General features: G+C 50.4%; 1 protein-coding gene across 1 annotated transcript in view; it reads left to right on the forward strand.

Moving 5' to 3' along the window:
- The window catches only part of LOC140387053 (alpha-tectorin-like), a 37,588-nt gene that overhangs the window by 5,881 nt on the left and 14,480 nt on the right, over window positions 1-17,227 (forward strand). Inside the window, exons 2-5 of the mRNA XM_072470064.1 lie at window positions 10,332-10,902; window positions 11,744-11,943; window positions 12,125-12,505; window positions 14,784-15,070. Of these exons, the coding sequence (XP_072326165.1) occupies window positions 10,332-10,902; window positions 11,744-11,943; window positions 12,125-12,505; window positions 14,784-15,070 (1,439 nt within the window). The remainder of the gene's footprint in view (window positions 1-10,331; window positions 10,903-11,743; window positions 11,944-12,124; window positions 12,506-14,783; window positions 15,071-17,227) is intronic.

A 17,227-nucleotide genomic window follows, 5' to 3' on the forward strand; every position in this document is an offset into this window, starting at 1 on the left:
CTTCCTGTTCCCGCCTAAAACACTAATTAAAAAAAAAAAAAAAATTCTCAGCTCCTGCTGAAATTGACTAACCAGCCAGCTCCACTCCCGCCGAAATCGACTGGCCTGCCCCTGCAAAGACAAGTGCTTTTAAAGGACAGACTTACCTCCCAGCAGCCACTTCCGCACTGCTCCCGCTGAAACTGACTCACCAGCTGTTCTCCCGCCGAAATCGACTGGCCTGCCCCTGCAAAGACAAGTGCTTTTAAAGGACAGACTTACCTCCCAGCAGCCACTTCCGCACTGCTCCCGCTGAAACTGACTTAGCAGAGAGTCGACCTCATAGAGAACTGTGCTAACTGTGCTACTGGTTCAATAAATCAGATTGAACTAACTTCAAGGTCTGGAATATCTTTTGGTTAAAGCTGCATCCAGTAGCAGCCTGTGTTATCTCAGAGTACATAACACGACATGCTACCAGGTGACTGCTTAATCTAGGTGGTTTACCTCAGTCTGTTCCATGATGACCAGCGAATGTATCCCGGCATCATGGAGAAGATTCAGACACCTCAGCAGCTCAGGACCTCCGGCAATCTCAGTGCCAACTGGCGGACATTCAAGCAAAACTTTCTGCTGTACATCGAAGCTTCAGACCTCGTGGGTGCGTCTGATGCAAGGAAGATCGCGCTTCTCCTCTCAACAGCGGGTGATCAAGCCATCAAACTCTTCAACTCTTTTCCCTTCACCGAAGGCCAGGGCAAGACAAAGTTTCAGACCATCCTGGACACGTTTGACAGTCACTGTGAAGTGTGCACCAATGAAATCTTCGAGAGCGACATATTCAAACAGCGTCTACAAGGTAAAGATGAATCTTTCAAATCCTTCTTAACTAACCTCCGCCTGCTAGCGCTATCCTGCAACTTTGGTGATATTGCTGACTCCATGATCAGAGACCATATCGTTTTGGGAGTTCACTCTGATCCTCAGAGAGCTGCTACTGAAAATCAGGCAGCTGACCCTGCCAGTCGCGACTGAAACATGCACAGTGCATGAGCATGCCAAAAATCGCTATGCCCAGTACAAATCGGCTGAAAATGAGAAACTTGCCTCCCATGAGGCAGAGAGTGTGCAGGCCATCTCCCGGATGCAGCGCCTCAGCATTGATGAAAGCGGCCATTTCGCATGCTTTTCCCGGGGCCCCACGCATGCGTGATGCGAACAGGATAACGAAGTGGCCGACATCCGCACTGCGCGTGTGCGACAACCCGCAGAGCGTCAGGACGCCGACGACATGACGTTCTCGAACTGCGGCAACGCCCACTTAAAGAACCACTGCCCTGCAAGAGGCAGGCAATGTTTAAACTGCGGGAAGCCTGGATGCTATGCAGCCTTGTGCAGGTCTGCACCACCAGTCAGGGGCCAGCGCTCCTAATACCGACAACGGCGCGTTCAGAGTGTGCAACAACGATTACAGGATTCTGATCCTGGCAGCACAACGGATCCAGAGGAAGAATGCCTGTACTCCACCTACTGTGTGGGCATCATTACCAAATGTGAATATGCCACATCCAATTCATCACAAAGTCAATCCATCCTCGCTGTGGATTCTGCGGACGAATGGCGTGCGGTGATGCAGGTCAACCACTGCTCCATCCAGTTTAAGCTGGACACTGGTGCTTCTGCCAACCTCCTCTCACAGGCAGATTTCAAACGCATCAAGAAGCCCCCCCAAGGTTCTTCCTGCAGGCTCCTGGACTACAACGGAAATGCCATCACGGCACTGGGATCCTGCCATCTACTCGTCTCCAACCGGAGCACCCATGTACGTTTTGAAATTGTCAAGCCAGACAGGGCATCCTGCCTGCAAGCAGCTGAACCTCGTGCAGGGGGTTTACACAACGACATCCTCCAATGTGGATCTTCAGGCCGGCATTGACGACATTCTCGCTCAGTATCCAGATGTGTTCGGCGGGATGGGCACGCTGCCATATTGACACAAGATTCTGCAACGACCTGATGCCAAGCCAGTGGTCCACGCACCACGCCGGATCCCGGCTCCTCTGACGGAGCGTCTGAAGGCACAGCTCAAGGATCTTCAGCAACATGGCATCATTTCCAAGGTAACCGAACGGACTGACTGGGTCAGCTCAATGGTATGTGTTAGAAAGCCTCCGGGAGACCTGCGCATCTGCATTGATCCCAAGGATCTCAAGAAGAATATAATGCGTGAACACTACCCCATCCCGAAGTGGGAGGAACTCACCAGTGAGATGGCACACGCACGTTTTTTCACCAAGTTAGATGCGTCACATGGATTTTGGCAAATCCAGCTGGATGAGTCCAGCAGAAGGCTCTGTACCTTCAACACAGATACTGCTATAATTGCATGCCGTTTGGCATTGTTTCTGCATCGGAGATCTTCCATTGCATCATGGAGCAGATGATGGAGGGCATTGAAGGAGTTCCTGTGTACGTGGAAGCATCATCATATGGTCCACGATCCCTGAAGAGCATGTTTCCCATCTCCAGCAGGTATTCCGCCATGTCCATGCCAATGGCCTGAAGCTGAACAGGTTCAAATGTTGCATTGGCATGTCGACACAAGTTCCTAGGTGACCAGATCTCTCAGCAGGGCGTGCACCCGGACACAGACAAGGTCCAGGCTATCGAAGCCATGAAGGTCCCTGAAGACAAGAAGGCGGTGTTGCGCTTCCTGGGCACGGTCAATTTTCTGGGCAAGTTCATCCCAAACCTGGCCTCACCCACAACGGCCCTACGAAACGTGGTGAAAAAGTCCACTGACTTTGAGTGGAAGGCAGCACATCAGGCAGAGTGGTTGGAGCTGAAAGCCAAGCTCACCACTGCACCCGTCTTGGCATTTTTCGACCCAGACAGGGAGACGAAGATCTCGACATATGCGAGCCAGGATGGCATCAGTGAGGTGCTGCTTCAACGCGCTGATACTTCATCCTGGGCACCAGTAGCCTACGCATCGAGGGCCATGACGCCCACCGAAACAAGGTATGCGCAAATAGAGAAGGAATGCCTGGGTCTTTTCACTGGCTTTCTCAAGTTTCACGACTATGTCTATGGCCTGCCGACATTCACTGTTGGAACGGATCATAGGCCTCTGGTCCACATTATCCACAAGGACCTGAACGACATGACACCTCGGTTGCAGCGCATCCTCCTCAAACTAAGAAGGTACGACTTTGACTTAGTGTACACGCCTGGCAATCGTCGCTGATGCATTGTCCCGCTCCATCACATTGCCTAGTGAACCGTTGGAAATCATCCGGCAGATTGAATCACAGGTGCAGCTGTGTGCTAACACCCTCCTGCCGTCTGATGAGAAGGTGATTTGTATCCGCAAGGAGACAGCCAAAGACCCCCCCCCCTCTTGCAGCGTGTCATGCACCACCTCGCCAATGGCTGACAGAAAGGGCAGTGCCCTCAATTTTACAATGTAAAGGATGACTTGACAGTAATTGATGGTATCCTCCTCAAGCTGGACTGGATTGTCATTCCACTCAGCCTCCAGAGCTTGGTGCTCCTCCAAATCCATGAGGGACACCTGGGCATCGAGAAGTGCAGACACAGAGCCAGGCAGGCTGTCTACTGGCCCGGTATTAGCCAGGACATCTTGAACCTGGTCCTCAACTGTGCGACCTGTCAACGCTTCCAGCCAGCGCAGAGCAAGGAGACGCTCCAGCAGCATGAAATCGAGACCTCCCCATGGTTGGCAGCTATTTCTTTCGTGCGGATGGTCGTGACTACATGTTGATTGTTGACTATTTCTCCAATTACCCTGAAGTCGTGAAGCTCTCAGACCTCACATCTCGGACCGTCATCAAGGCCTGTAAGGAGACGTTCTCCAGGCATGGTATCCCACTCACTGTCATGAGTGACAATGGCCCGTGCTTCAACAGCCACGAGTGGTCTATGTTTGCCAAGTCATACCATTTCAAACATGTCACTTCCAGCCCACACTATCCGCAGTCCAATGGGAAGGTGCACATTGTGGAACAGCTCATCTGCAAGGCCGCGGATTTTGCTTCTGACATCTACCTCGCGCTGCTTGCGTACAGGGCAATCCCACTGTCCACTGGCATGTCACCGGCTCAACTCCTGATGAACCTGGACCTGCGGGCAACACTTCCAGCCATACACATGCCCAACCTGGATCACCTCCCGGTGCTGCAGAAGGTGCAGCAGCTCCGAAGCCAACAAAAGCAGGGTTATGGGCAGCACAGTAGCATTGTGGATAGCACAATTGCTTCACAGCTCCAGGGTCCCAGGTTCGATTCCGGTTTGGGTCACTGTCTGTGCGGAGTCTGCACATCCTCCCCGTGTGTGCGTGGGTTTCCTCCGGGTGCTCCGGTTCCCTCCCACAGTCCAAAGATGTGCAGGTTAGGTGGATTGGCCATGATAAATTGCCCTTAATGTCCAAAATTGCCCTTAGTGTTGGGTGGGGTTACTGGGTTATGGGGATAGGATGGAGGTGTTGACCTTGGATAGGGTGCTCTTTACAAGAGCCGGTGCAGACTCGATGGGCCGAATGGCCTCCTTCTGCACTGTACATTCTATGAAATGACGCTCATGCCACCGATTTGCTCATGTTATCCCCGGCAGACACTGTCAGGATCAAGATACAGGATGGTGGCTCGTCTGCTCCAGCTGTCATTGTCGACAGGCTGCGCCCCGCTCGTATGTTGTACATATGGCGCATGGTTCTGTTGTGCGACGAGACAGACGGACACTGCAATGTTGCCTGCCCGCAACTGCTTTCTTCTCCGTTTCCGTCTGTTGTTTTGCTACCTCCTGATACCTCGAACTACGAGGCCACCAGTCAGGCTTCCATCACTCCTGTCACGGCGCCGTCATCCCCACCACCACCTCTCCGGCGGTCGACAAGGATCAGACGCAAGCCCCAGAGACTGGACTTATGAACATTTGTTTTGTTTGCTATGTTCTGTTTTCTCACATTAGACAGCTGTCTTCACATGTAAATACATTCACATATGCCACCGCTTGTAAATATGTTAATATATGCCACCACATGTAAGTACGTTCCCATATGCCAACAAAACATTTTTTAAAAAGGGAGATTCATGATATGCAGACATGCAGATAATGATATACAGACAGGCAGCTAATGAAGACAGAGAACAGGACATGACCAATGAGCAGGCAGAACACTCAGGGTGGTATCTCACTATAAAAGGCACGAGGTGCTCACACTCCACCTCTTTTCACTGATGAACATCTACAGAGTGAGTCAGGGTGTATGTACAGTATCACACCTCCAGCACATGGCTAAGAGCTAGTCTGGTTCGGTTCAGACAGAGTAACCACACTTGGGTTAGCAGAGAGTCGAACTCATAGAGAACTGTGCTAACTGTGCTACTGGTTCAATAAATCAGATTGAACTAACTTCAAGGTCTGGAGTATCTTTTGGTTAAAGCTGCATCCAGTTGCAGCGTGCGTTATCCCAGAGTACATTCCAGCATTTCCAGCATTTTCTCTTTGGCTTAACTCCACCATCCTGCCCGTTCTCCATAATGCTTCAACCCATTTTCCAATTAAAAATCTGTGTAACTCCTCCTTCGTTTGCTCACTGTCCCAGCATCCACTGGGATAGTGAATTCCACAGATTCACAATCCTTTGGAGAAGTAGTTTCTCCTCATCTGTTTTAAATTTGCTACCTCTTATCCTAAGACGATGACCTCTCGTTCTAGAATGCCCCAAAAGAGGAAGCACTCACTCCACATCTATTTTATCCACACCTTTCATCACCTCGTATACCTCAATTTGATCTCCCCTCATTCTTCTAAACCTCGAGAGAATCAGCCTAAAGTGTTCAATCACCCTTCATACGACAAACCCCCAGAATCAACCTAGTGAACCTCTTCTGAATTGCCACTGCATCTTTCCTCAAATAAGGGGACCAAAACTGGGCAAAATTATCGCCAGAGTAAGAAGTCGCGGGGAGATAGGGCACCTCTGCCTTGTCCCCTGATTCAAACCAAGGTATCCCGAAGTCGTCCTGTTCTTCTGGACATGCCATCGGCGCCCTGTTCAGCAGCCGAACCCGATCCACAAATCTCTGGGAAAACCTGAACCGGCCCAGCACCTCCAACAAAAACGCCCACTCCACCCAATCAAAAGCCTTCTCCTCATCAATTGCACCACCACTTCTACCTCCTGCCCTCTGAGAGCATCAAAGTAACATTGGGCAACCTGTGCACATTCGTCGACAGCTGCCTCCCCTACACAACCCCTGTCTGGTCCGGTCCCATGTTGTTCAGCCAAACATGGCTTTGGATGGCTGCCCTTACCCTCTCACCCTCTCGCATCCCCTCATCTGCCTCATTTGTCCCGCAAATCCACCCAGAGATGCATGGTCAGAAATCACGATTGCCAAATACTCCAAATCGTCCTCCCGTGCCAATAGCGCCTCATACATTGCAAAAACGGCAATCTGGGAGTACATGTGAAAACTACGAGAACTCCTTTGACCCCCAGCCTCCCAAACCGCCACAAGTCTGCCCCCCCATATGGTCCATGAACCCCGTCAACTCTTTCGCCACAGCTGAAAACTTCAAAGACCGTGTTAAAACCGCCCCCATTATCAGCTGGTGTGTGTTCCAGTTCTGAATCTTCGCTAATACCCGCCTCAAGAAATCCACATTGTCCCAATTTGGGGCATACGCATTCAGCAGAACCACCAGTCAACCCCTCCAGCTTCCCACTAACTATCACGCATCTTCCCCCAGGGCCAGCTACAATCCTGCCAAGTTCAAAAGCCAGTTTCTTGTTGATCAGCACCGTCACACTCCTGGTTTTCATGTCCAACCCCGAGTGGAACATGTTCCCCACCCATCCCTTCCTCAGCCTCATCTAATCTCCCAGCTTCAGGTGTGTCTGCTGACGAATCACAACATCCACCTTCAAACTCAAGTGTGCAAAAACACGCGACCGTTTAACCGGCCCATTCAACCCCGCACATTCCATGTCATCAACTGGGTCGGGGGCTCCCCGTCTCCCTTCCATACCGTTCAGCCATCACTCTTCTTCAGCCAGCTCCCCCGGCACACGTCTCGCACTCTTCCGGGCCCACCCCAAGGTGACCCCCCTCACCAACTGCGCCACACCAACTACACCCACGTCCAATCCCACCTCCCACCTCGCCCCCCTCCCCATAAACAAACAAACAACCAACCCAATCCCCTCTCACCCACTCCCTCCTCCTGACAACACCCCCCCCTCTTCACTCCTGTTAACTAGTCCAACTAGCTAGCACGGTGGCCTGGCTGGGGCCTCTGGCTATCCCTTAGCCCCCCCCAATCCAACTTCAACACCCATCACCCCAAACAACAACCATACAAGAAAAAAACAAAGGCACACTCCCCTTCACCCACCCTTCACTGTAACCTTCACCAATCCACCCACCCTGTTTGCCCATATTCTATACACAGCACAACTCCAAAGTTCAATGTCCTTACACTCCTCCCAGTCCATAGTCTCTCATAAAATCCTTCGCCTCCTCCGACCAATCAAAATACAACTCTTGGTTCTGGTCCGTAACCCACAGACAAGTCGGGTACAAAACCCCAAACTTTATCCCTTTCTTGTAGGCAGCAGCCTTGATTTGGTTGCAACCGGCTCTCCGTTTGGCCAACTCTGCTTCCAGGTCTTAATGAATAGGCAACTCGTTCTTCTCCCAGGTGCACTTCTTTGTCTGCCTCGCCCATCTCACAACCTTCTCCTTATCAAGAAAACGATGCAGCCGCACCACCATTGCCTTTGGCGGGTCCCCTGCTTGCAGCCTCCGCCTCAGCGCCCTGTGCGCTCAGTCCACCTCGAGAGGACAGTCAAAGACCCCCTCCCTATCAGCTTCTCCAACATGTTCACCATATACTTGGTGGCCTGCACTCCTTCAATACCCTCAGTGATCTCACAATCCGGTGATTTTGCTTCCTGGAGCAGTTATCGAGATACTCTAGCTTCTCCCTCAGCCTTTTTTGACTGCTCATCAGCATCGCCCTCAGCAGCTCCACCACCTTAGCCAGGTCCTCTGAGGCCTCCATCCTTTGCTGCTGGAACTTGCAGGAGAGAAAGTTCACCAGCTGCTCCCTAGACCACTGGGAGGAGAATGCTGCCCCCCCCCCCTCCCACCCACGCACACACTTTCCACCATTTTTTACTGTGTCGCACCTTTATTAATCTCTTGGTCAAGCTGTTGCCTCTTGCTCATTACACTCCTCATCTGGTAAGCCATAAACCGGTCCCACCAGAGAAGTATTACATTCCCTCTGTGCTCATGCGCCTTTTGCCATCATATACCCCTCAAATCGGGTGGGGAAGGACCAAATAATTCCACCTCAAGTGGGAGCCACCAAATGTGCGACCACTCGCTCCATGGCCCCACTGGCGTTCCTATTTTCCATGTTTCTTTGTGCAGTTTAGAACATAGAACATAGAACAATACAGCGCAGTACAGGCCCTTCGGCCCACGATGTTGCACCGAAACAAAAGCCATCCAACCTACACTATGCCATTATCATCCATATGTTTATCCAATAAACTTTTAAATGCCCTCAATGTTGGCGAGTTCACCACTGTAGCAGGTAGGGCATTCCACGGCCTCACTACTCTTTGCGTAAAGAACCTACCTCTGACCTCTGTCCTATATCTATTACCCCTCAGTTTAAAGTTATGTCCCCTCGTGCCAGCCATATCCATCCGCGGGAGAAGGCTCTCACTGTCCACCCTATCCAACCCCCTGATCATTTTGTATGCCTCTATTAAGTCTCCTCTTAACCTTCTTCTCTCCAACGAAAACAACCTCAAGTCCATCAGCCTTTCCTCATAAGATTTTCCCTCCATACCAGGCAACATCCTGGTAAATCTCCTCTGCACCCGCTCCAAAGCCTCCACGTCCTTCCTATAATGCGGTGACCAGAACTGTACGCAATACTCCAAATGCGGCCGTACCAGAGTTCTGTACAGCTGCAACATGACCTCCCGACTCCGGAACTCAATCCCTCTACCAATAAAGGCCAACACTCCATAGGCCTTCTTCACAACCCTATCAACCTGGGTGGCAACTTTCAGGGATCTATGTACATGGACCACTAGATCCCTCTGCTCATCCACACTTTCAAGAACTTTACCATTAGCCAAATATTCCGCATACCTGTTATTCCTTCCAAAGTGAATCACCTCACACTTCTCTACATTAAACTCCATTTGCCACCTCTCGGCCCAGCTCTGCAGCTTATCTATATCCCTCTGTAATCTGCTACATCCTTCCACACTGTCGACAACACCACCGACTTTAGTATCGTCTGCAAATTTACTCACCCACCCTTCTGCGCCTTCCTCTAGGTCATTGATAAAAATGACAAACAGCAACGGCCCCAGAACAGATCCTTGTGGTACTCCACTTGTGACTGTACTCCATTCTGAACATTTCCCATCAACCACCACCCTCTGTCTTCTTTCAGCTAGCCAATTTCTGATCCACATCTCTAAATCACCCTCAATCCCCAGCCTCCGTATTTTCTGCAATAGCCTACCGTGGGGAACCTTATCAAACGCTTTGCTGAAATCCATATACACCACATCAACTGCTCTACCCTCATCTACCTGTTCAGTCACCTTCTCAAAGAACTCAATAAGGTTTGTGAGGCATGACCTACCCTTCACAAAGCCATGCTGACTATCCCTGATCATATTATTCCTATCTAGATGATTATAAATCTTGTCTCTTATAATCCCCTCCAAGACTTTACCCATTACAGACGTGAGGCTCACCGGTCTATAGTTGCCGGGGTTGTCTCTGCTCCCCTTTTTGAACAAAGGGACCACATTTGCTGTCCTCCAGTCCTCTGGCACTATTCCTGTAGCCAATGATGACATAAAAATCAAAGCCAAAGGTCCAGCAATCTCTTCCCTGGCCTCCCATAGAATCCTAGGATAAATCCCATCAGGTCCCGGGGACTTATCTATTTTCAGCCTGTCCAGAATTGCCAACACCTCTTCCCTACGTACCTCAATGCCATCTATTCTATTAGCCTGGGGCTCAGCATTCTCCTCCACAACATTATCTTTTTCCTGAGTGAATACTGACGAAAAATATTCATTTAGTAAATTCATTTAATTCATTAGTTTGTATGTATAAAATCGAGGCAGTGTAGTTTGGAGAGATTCATTTATCTGAAAGTCTGACCAGACTAATGGTAGATTTCAGGATGATTTGCACAGACATTTCTCTGCAGGGGATTAATTAGTTGATCTTATATTTCCATATCTGACTCAGTTTCTCATTGTGTCTCCATGTTAACAGGTAAATGCTGAGGCCTTTAATTTACCAGTCAGCTTAGAATCTGGGAAAATTATCCTTTCCCAAAGCGGATCAGCGGCGTTACTGCAGACAGATTTTGGCCTCCGTGTCTCCTATGACTGGAACCATTACGCGGTGGTGTCGGTTCCCGGCATCTACTCCGGCTCTCTGTGTGGACTATGCGGAAACTTCAACGGAGACGGGGTTGATGATTTCCTCTCCCCCAATGGCACCACATTGTCTACAGCCTCGGCATTTGGGAACAGCTGGAAAACAGCAACCTCTGGAGCTTCGTGCAGGGATGATCCCGGCTTACCCAGCCCCTTGTGCACCGAAGCTGATCGCCGTGTCTACACCTCAGAAAGTTCCTGCGGGGTTTTGACCAACACCCGTGGGCCTTTCCGCCAATGTCACTCGGTGCTGAGCCCAACAACGTACTCTGAAAACTGCATCTTTGATCTGTGCGCATTGGCCGGAATGCACGAGACACTCTGTCAGGCCATTGAATCTTACGTAGCCGAGTGTCAGAGAAGAGGTGTCTCAATCGAAGACTGGAGAAATGCAACAGGCTGTGGTGAGAAAATATGTTTGGAGAGATCAACCTAATCAGTGTCACAAGTTTCTGTTCACTGTCCGGGTAACACTGTTCAGCCTGTAACAACCTTTAATGGAGCAGGTGCAGAGGGACCTGGGTGTATCTGTGCAGAGATTATTGATGGTAGCAGGAAAGGTGGAGGGAGCAGTTAATAAAGCAGATAGTATTCTGGGATTTATTAATAGGGACACAGAGTACAGAACCAAGGAGGTTATACTGAACCTATAAAAGACACCAGTTAGACCTCAGCTGGAATATTGTGCACAGTTCTGGGCTCCACACTTAAGACAAAATGTGAACACATTGGAGCGAGTTCAGAGGCGGTTTACAAGAATGGTTCCAGGGATGAGAATCTTCAGTAATGAGGACAGATTGGAGAGTTGGGACTATTCTCCTTGGAGAGAAGGAGACTGAGAGAAGATATGATCGAGATGTTCAAAATCATCAGAGGGCTGGTCAGAGTCAATGGGGAGAAACTGTTCCTGTTCATAAGAGGATCAAGAACGAGAGGGAACCGATGAAAGCGATTTGCAAAAGAAGCAAATGTGATGTGAGAATAAATATTTTCACACGGTGAGTAGTTGGTGTCTTGATTATTCTACCTGGAAGTGTGGCAGAGAGAGGTTCAATATGGGCACTCAAGGGAGCATTAAATGTTTATTTGAACTGAAACAATGAGCAGGGGTACGGGGAAAAGGCAGCGGAATGGCGTAAGCTATGATGCTCCTTTGGAGGCGAGGACACGTTAAGCCTCCAAATGGCCTCCTTCTGCTCCTATAATCTTGTGTCCATATTTTTCTCTTCCTGTCTTTTTCTCCAGGTGTCCGATGCCCTGAAAACAGTCATTTCGAGGTTTGTGGGAATCCATGTCATGAGAATTGTGTCAATGTCTCTGTCTCGTCATCCTGTGATCTGAGATGTTCTGAGGGCTGTTTCTGCAACAATGGCTATCTGAGGAGCGGAGACAGTTGTGTCTCCCCCAACCAGTGCGGATGTTTCCACAATGGTGTTTACCTGAAGGTAGGTTCACAGCTGATCGCAAGGTGGCGCTGCTGCTGGTGACCATGAGGAGCTGAGGGGTGGGTGGGGGGGGGGGGGGGGGGGGCGGCGGGGGAGTCAGGGAATGATGCGAAACTGGTGAATATTTAATAGATTGAAGAAATGCCGCTGACATTAACCGAGAGCTGGATTTCCTTCGCAGGTAGGAGAGGCAGTGTTGACAGACAACTGCAGATCCAGATGCCAGTGTTTTGCGAGGGGCAATGTCAGATGTGTCCCTGCAGGCTGCGGTCGGACTGAGGAATGTACCACCAGGAAGGGTCAGCGAGGCTGCTTCAGCTCTTTCCGAAGTTGCACCGTGACTGGTGACCCGCACTATCTGACCTTTGACGGTGCGTTGGCTCATTTCCAGGGAACCTGTGACTATGACATTGCCAAAGTTTGTAACCCTTCATCGGTTCCCTGGTTCCGAGTGACTGCGGAGAACCAGCACCGCCGCAACAACCTGGTGTCCTTTGTGTCCCGTGTACATGTCTACCTCCTGGGTGTTCATATCACCATAGAGAACGGGAGAGGTATACTGGTGAGTTTTGTTCCGGCTACGGTAGCTATTCATTGACACAACAATTTACATTCATTCTTGGGATATGGATCTGGGTTATTCAAATTGGAGACGAGTAGGTGGTACAGTGGTTAGCACTGTTACCTCATAGCGCCAGGGACCCGGGTTCAATTCCGTCCTCGGGTGATTGTCTGTAGAGGTTCTCCTCGTGTCTGAGTGAGTTTTGTGCGGGTGCTCTGGTTTCCTTCCACAGTCCAAAGATGTGCAGGTTAGGTGGGTAATGGAGTTAGGGTGCGGTCCCTTTCTGATGGTGCAAAATCAATGGGCCAAATAATCTCCTCTGCACCACAGGGATTCTATTGTCCGAAGGTCAAGAGGAAATTTGATCAAGGTGCTCAACGTCACGATGGGGGCCAGGGACAGAGAAGGGACGGAAACCTGTTCCCGTTGGTGGAGGGATCGAGAACCAGAGAGGACACTGATTGAAGCTGATTGGTGACCGAAGCAAGGGCGACACAAGGAGAAACATTTTCACACAGCGAGTGGTTAGGATCAGGGGGAGGGGAGGCAGATTTAATCAAGGCTTTCAAATGGAGATTGGATCAGAATCTGAATCGGAAGAATTAAACAGGAACAGGTGGAGGCCAATTAAGCTCCCCTCGAGCTGGTCACACAAACAGGAGGAGACCAATTCACTCCCTTCGAGTGTGTTACACAGGAACAGGTGGAGGTCCATTCAACCCCCTCAGGTTTGTTACACAGGAACAGGAAAGGTCCATTCAGCCCCCCTCGAGCCTGTTGCACAAGAACAGGAGGAGACCCAATCGGTCCCTTTGAGCCTGTTGCACAGGAACAGGTGGAGGTCCATTCAGCTCCCCTTGAGCCTGTTAGACAGGAACAGGAGGAGACCCACTCAGTCCCCTCTGGCATGTTACACAGGAATAGGAGGAGGCCCATTCAGCCCCTCGATCCTGTTACACAGGAACAGGAGGAGGCCCATTCAGCCGATGAACCTGTTACACAGGAACGGGAGGAGGCCCATTCAGCCCCCTCGTGTCTGCTTACCATTCACTGTGAACCTTTTCAAAACAGAAATCTCTCAATCTGAGATTTAAAATTGACAATTGATCAGTTGTTGAGTACTCCAATCATTCCCCCTGCCTGTGTGTGCGTATAAATGTTTCCTATTTCACTCCTGAAAGGGCTGCCTCACAATTTTAGAGTCCGCCCGGACTGAGACTTCCCCCCACCCCCCCACAACAAGTGTAAATTGTTTCTGACTATCGCCCCCTATCTGTTTCCCCTTAATATCTTGAATGCTTCAATCAAACCCCCCCACGTTAACCTTCTAAATTCCCGGGGTTACGAGGCTACTGTGTAGACACTGTGCTCCCTCCAAGATCAGAATATCGCTGGAAAAGTGTGGGGATCAGAGCTGTCCTGATACATTAAACGGAATTCTCCATCGGCGGGATCCTCTGGCCCGCCGGCAATGCTCGCTGGTTTCCCAACGCCGTGGGGTGGCCACAATGGGAAATCCCATTGGCCGACTGCAGGAAGGGAGAATCCCGGTGCCGGCGGGGGCGCATGCCGCAGGGAAATGCAGCTGGCAGATCGGAGAATCCCGGTGCCGGCGGGGGCGCATGCCGCAGGGAAATGCAGCTGGCAGACCGGAGAATCCCGGTGCCGGCGGGGGCGCATGCCGCAGGGAAATGCAGCTGGCAGACCGGAGAGTGCCGGCGGGGGCGCATGCCGCAGGGAAATGCAGCTGGCAGACCGGTGAATCCCGGTGCCGGCGGGGGCGCATGCCGCAGGGAAATGCAGCTGGCAGACCGGAGAATCCCGGTGCCGGCGGGGGCGCATGCCGCAGGGAAATGCAGCTGGCAGACCGGTGAATCCCGGTGCCGGCGGGGTTGCATGCCGCAGGGAAATGCAGCTGGCAAACCAGAGAATCCCGGTGCCTGCGGGGGCGCATGCCGCAGGGAAATGCAGCTGGCAGACCGGAGAGTGCCGGCGGGGGCGCATGCCGCAGGGAAATGCAGCTGGCAGACCGGTGAATCCCGGTGCCTGCGGGGGCGCATGCCGCAGGGAAATGCAGCTGGCAGACCGGAGAATCCCGCCCATTATTTCTTCATAACTATCCTCCACTAACTATAATTTGTTGCAGAAACATTTTCTCCACTGTCATGGGATTAGCTGCAGTTTGGGCAGGAGGTGATGGCCTCTTTGAATTAAGTCTGTTTGCAGTTTTCAGAAAAGCACAAGTCAACCGAGGCTGGCCTCACTTTTGTGTTATCAGGTCAATGGAACAACTGTTTTGACCCCCCACAATATCCCCTCTTTGGCCACAATCTCCCACGTGGATGGTTTTATTGTGGTCGACGCAGTGAACAATGTCGAGGTGCATTACGATGGACGGAGCACTGTGCTGGTGAGAGTCGGGCCAGAGTACGCCAACAGATTGTGTGGGATGTGTGGGAATTTTAATGGCAACCTGACGGACGACAAGGTCTTGCCCACTGGTCAAAGAGCGAGGAGCGACAATGAATTTGGAAATTCTTGGAAAACAGAGAACAGTGATTTGAGGTAAGGGTTTGGCGTGCACCAGTAGATACACAATTCTCAGGGATCAGGGGATGTTTGAGCACACACACCGGAGGCTGTGACCTACTCGTTCACCTGAAGAGTCCTTTGGGCTAAACATTCCCACAGGCATCAAATCAGATCTAAGGTCTGCAGTCCTGTCACATCCAGTCGTAAATGATAGTGGAGGAGGCCCCCAAATATGCCCATCCTCAATGATGGAGGAATCCAGCACAAGATGCCAGTGCAAGAGACAAGGCTGAGGCATTTGCAACAATCTTCAGCCAGAAGTGCTGAGTGGATGATCCATCTGGGTGTCCTTCGGAGGTCCCCAAAATCACAGATGTCAGTCTTCAGCCAATTCAATTCACTCATGTGATATCAAGAAATGACTGAGGGCAATGGATACTGCAAAGGCTATGAGCCTTGACAATATTCGGCAATAGTACTGAAGACTTATGCTTCAGAACTTATGCACCCCTAGCCAAGCTGTTCCAGTACAGCGACAACACTGGCATCTCCCCAGCAATGTGGAAAATTGCCCAAGTGTGTCCTGTACATAGGAAACAGGACAAATCCAACCCAGCCAATTCAAACCCATCAGTCTACTCTCCATCATCAGTAAAGTAAGGGGAGGAGTCATTAACAGTACTATCAAGCAGCACTTACTCAGCAATAACCTGCTGACGGGTGCTTAGTTTGGGTTCTGCCAGGGTCACTCAGCCCATGACCACATTACCAGCCTTGGTTCAAACATGGACAAAAGTGCTGAACTCCAGAGGTGAGGTGAGAGAACCTGCCTTTGATATCAAGGCAGCATTTAACCGAGGATGGAATCAAGGAGCCCGAGTACAACTGGAGTTAATGGGAATCAGTGGATAACTCTTTACTGGTTGGAGGCATAATTGGCACAAGGGAGGGTGGTTATGATGAATGGAGGTCAATCATCTCAGTTCCAAGACATTACTGCAGGAGTTCCTCAGGAGAGTGTCCTAGGTCCAATCACCTTCAGCTTCTTCATCAATGACCTTCCGTCAGTCATAAGGTCAGAAGTGTGGATATTTGCTGATGATTGTTCAGCATCATCCACGACTCCTCAGACACTGAAGCAGTCCATGTCCAAATGCAGAAAGATCTGGACAATATCCAGGCTTGGGCTGTCAAGTGATAACATTTGCACCACACACGTTTACCATCATGATCATCGCCCCTTGACATTTAATGACATTATCAATACTGAATGCCCCACTGTCAACATCCTGGGGATTAGCATTAACCAGAAACTCAACTGGACCGGCCATATAAATACTATAGCTACAAGAGCAGGTCAGAGGATGGGAATACTTCAGCGAGTAACTCACCTCCTAGGGGCGGCATGGTGGTGCAGTGGTTAGCACTGCTGCCTCATGGCACTGAGGACCCGAGTTTGGTCGGAGTTTGAACATTCTCTCCGTGACTGCATCGGTCTCAGCCCCACAACCAAAGGATGTGCAGGCTAGTGGAATTGGCCACACTAAATTGGCCCTTAATTGGAAAATGTAATAATTGGGTACTCTAAATTTACTTAATAAATGAAGAAAAAGGTCAAGTAGGCAGCTCACCAGTATCTACTCAAGAGGCAATTAGGGATGGACAACAAATGCTGGCCCAGCCGGCGGCATCCACATCCCGTAAATGAGTAAAAAAAAGGGCAGGACTTCCATTGCCATTGGACAACATGTCACCAAAACCCGAGGTGAGGACTTTGGCTGCAATATTCGGTTAGAAGAGCAACAAAACTTAATTGCATTCTTACCTCATACTGAGCGGCCCCCATAATAAACCAAGCCATCTTGTCTTCGTCAAACTTTCCCAGGAAAGATACATTATGGGGTAAAGATACAGAGTATAGTTCCTCTACACTGTCCCCATCAAACACTCACAGGACAGGTACAGCACGGGGTTAGATACAGAGTAAAGCTCCCTCTACACTGTCCCCATCAAACACTCCCTGGACAGTTTCAGCACAGGTCAGATACAGAGTAAATCTCCCTTGACACTGACCACATCAAACACTCCCAAGTCAGGTATAGCACGGAGCTAGATACAAAATATAGTTAGCTCCCTCTACACTGACCCCATCAAACTCTCCCAGGCCAGCTACAAAACGGGGTTAAATAC

This window comes from Scyliorhinus torazame, chromosome 12 (assembly GCF_047496885.1).
Source record: "Scyliorhinus torazame isolate Kashiwa2021f chromosome 12, sScyTor2.1, whole genome shotgun sequence".
Classification (NCBI taxonomy): domain Eukaryota; kingdom Metazoa; phylum Chordata; class Chondrichthyes; order Carcharhiniformes; family Scyliorhinidae; genus Scyliorhinus; species Scyliorhinus torazame.